This window comes from Lithobates pipiens, unplaced genomic scaffold, assembly GCF_037356315.1.
Source record: "Lithobates pipiens isolate NorthernLeopardFrog02 unplaced genomic scaffold, aLitPip1_a1.2 Scaffold_3, whole genome shotgun sequence".
NCBI lineage: Eukaryota > Metazoa > Chordata > Amphibia > Anura > Ranidae > Lithobates > Lithobates pipiens.
The window spans coordinates 189,917,515-189,920,636 of record NW_027507790.1 but is presented as its reverse complement, the minus strand read 5'-3'; the positions used below and the strand labels follow the sequence as shown (position 1 = coordinate 189,920,636).

The 3,122-nt window shown below is 45.7% G+C and overlaps 1 protein-coding gene across 1 annotated transcript; it reads left to right on the top strand.

Moving 5' to 3' along the window:
• The first annotated feature begins 862 nt into the window (after positions 1 to 862).
• Positions 863 to 1,831, top strand: LOC143941255 (uncharacterized). The gene has a single exon (XM_077463294.1). It carries the CDS (start codon positions 863 to 865, stop codon positions 1,829 to 1,831), a length of 969 nt encoding a protein of 322 aa, XP_077319420.1.
• The last annotated feature ends 1,291 nt before the right edge of the window (positions 1,832 to 3,122 follow it).

The following is a 3,122-nucleotide window of genomic DNA, read 5'->3' as shown; positions in this document are numbered from 1 at the left end:
TGTGTGGCAAAGACAAAGACGGCAGCGCTATAGGGTAAGTTGACCCACCTACCTGAGACACACACGCACTGACCCACCTACCTGACACACACACACATACACACACACACTGACCCACCTACCTGACACACACACACTGACCCACCTACCTGACACACACACACACACACACACACACACACACACACACACACTGACTCACCTACCTGACACACACACACACACACACACACACACACACTGACCTACCTGCCGGACACACACACACACACACTGACCTACCTATATGACACACACACACACACACACTGACCCACCTACCTGACACACACACACATTGACCTACCTACCTGACACACACACACTGGCCCAGCTACCTGACACACATATACACACTGACCTACCTACGTGACACACACACTGACCTACCTACCTGACACACACTGACCCACCTACCTGAGACACACACACACTCTGACCTACCTACTTGACACACACACACACACACACACACACACTGACCCACCTACCTGATACACACACTGACCTACCTACCTGACACACACACACACACACACACACACACACACATTGACCCACCTACCTGACACACACACACACACACTGACCCACCTACCTGACACACACACACACACACCCACTTAATAATAATGTACAGTATAAGGACAATTCTAATATTATATATGTTGTATTTATTGTGATATGTTACCATCTAGGTTTTTTTTTTTTTTTTAGATGCTTCTGCTTTTGTCAAAGCAGCGCCGCCAACCAGTCATTTGGGCTCTGGTGGGATGTTACCGTCCCGGGATTCACACACACACAGTGGGTGCACAATTTCAGAATGTCTGAGGAAACCTTCTCATACCTTTGTGCAAATCTACATCCAGCGATGGAGAAGCAAAACACCACCTTCAGAGCCTGTTTGCCTGTGAGGAAAAGAGTTGCCATTGCACTGTGGAAGCTGGCTACCAACAGTGAATACAGAAGTATAGGTCATCTTTTTGGTGTCAGTAAATCATCAGTGTGCCGGTGTGTGCAGGACTTCTGTAAGGCTGTCTGCACATTGCTAGCTCCTGAAATTTTTCATTTTCCGGAACGGGAAAAGTTTAAAGACATGGCTGACTACTTTGAGAACAGGTGGGGCCTTCCACAGTGTGTTTGTGCTATTGATGGCTCACACATACCAATAATAGCACCACAAGAATACCACACTGACTACTTCAACAGAAAAGGCTGGCATTCCATCATCCTCCAGGGAGTAGTGGATGGAAAAGGACTTTTCTGGAATGTGAATGTAGGAAAGCCTAGGAGTTTGCATGATGCTCGTGTTCTAAGATTGTCCACATTTTGGAATTGGGTTGGCCAGGGAGGCCTGTATCCCGTTTGCACTAAGAACATTTGTGGGGTGAATGTTGGCTATTATGTTCCCGGGGACTCTGCCTACCCTTTACAAAATTGGATCCTGAAACCATTTCCTGACAATGGCCTCCTGACACCAGAAAAACAAACCTACAACAAGAAAACATCCAGGGCATGGGTCGTAGTGGAAAATGCTTTCGGAAGACTTAAGGGTAGATGGCAGTGTCTTTTGAAGAGGAGTGACTGTGACATTAAACTTGCCAAATCCATGGTCCTTACTTTCTGTGCTCTTCACAATCTTTGTGAAAGTCATGGAGAAAACTTCCACCAGGATTGGAATACATCTTCAGATGAGCCAGTACTAGTAATAGCAGCACAGGATATCAAAGAAGAGTGCAGTGAAATATGCCAGGCTCTGATGCGTCACCTCAACATTTATTTCTTACCATGAATTTTTTTAATTTTTACTAAAGTATTACTATATTTTTAATAAAGTCTTACATTAAATCAGACATACTCAAAAAAGTCTCCCCTGTTTTTTATTACACAAAAAAATAATCTTTCTATATATTCTTGAAAGTAAAAATTTTGTAAAATATATTAACAAGTATTTTTCCAAAAACGTAACTACATTTTTTTTTACAAAAACAAGTGTACAGGTCCTGTGCCGCATGAAAGGCACTACTGTCTATGTAGTGACCTGGGATCACGACTGGCTCCAAGCACTTGAACAAGCTGACCCAGGACACAGAGGAAGGCCTGGTTGAAGGTAGCCAACTGCTCCATCTGCTGCCAGGAGATTTCTGCCCGCTGGCGCATAGCTTCCTGTGCATCCTAATGCAGTGCTTGAAACTGTCTCTCAGCAAGGTTCTCAATCCTTTCCAGCTGCCTTTCCTCTGCTGCCTGCATATCCTCCATGACTGTGTGCAGATCCAGCTGCAACCATCTCCTTTCACCTGTAGAGATGAGAAAGGAAGTTCAGCTGTGTGTGGCAGGTGGAGATGTTGGTGGGGCAGGAGAGCAGGGGGGTACAGTCTGGTGGGGCAGATGAGCAAGGGGGTTACAGTGGAGGAACTGATGCTACCAAAAAATCACTTACCGAAGGGGTCTATCATGGATTCGAGAATTGCAGTTGCAGAGTCCAGACCTCCCTCCCTGCCTTAATTTGCCAGCCTATGACCGTAAATGGCGTCCATGGTGTCGTACCACCTCCAAGTACTCCGTCTGTTTCCACTACGGCTGTTGGCGTCCTTATTTTTTTATACATTGGCCTTTAAGCTTCTTAAGCTTTGCCCTACACTGACCCGACGTCCGTTCAAATCCCTCGGCTAACATCCGCTGAGAAATATCTTTATACACCTTTTCATTTCTCACTGATCAATCAAGCTCCCTCTGAATAACGCTGTCACCAATTATAGTCAGGAAAGTAGATAGTTCCTGAGATGACCAGACCCTGCTGTTGTTTTCAGGCATTTCTCCTTTATCTGGACTGAACGGCAACGTGGTGTTTGTTTGGCGCTTTCCTTTGACGTTTTTCAGTTCGCCAATCAGAATGTATCGTTTGATGCCAGTAGCTCCGCCCTAACCGAACCATTCCATTTTTTATGGCCCCACATCTGAAGGAGGACCCTGAATGGCGCGGTATGGTTTGGTTGTATAGGCCGCTTTCATAATGGAAACACTGAAAATAGCGTACCACACTGAACCAAACCGATTGGCTCAGTGGAAACGAGGCATAGGAG

Coding starts and splice junctions, on each gene's coding strand:
- LOC143941255 (XM_077463294.1), top strand. CDS start 863: ATGTCTGAGGAAACCTTCTCATACCTTTGTGCAAATCTACATCCAGCG.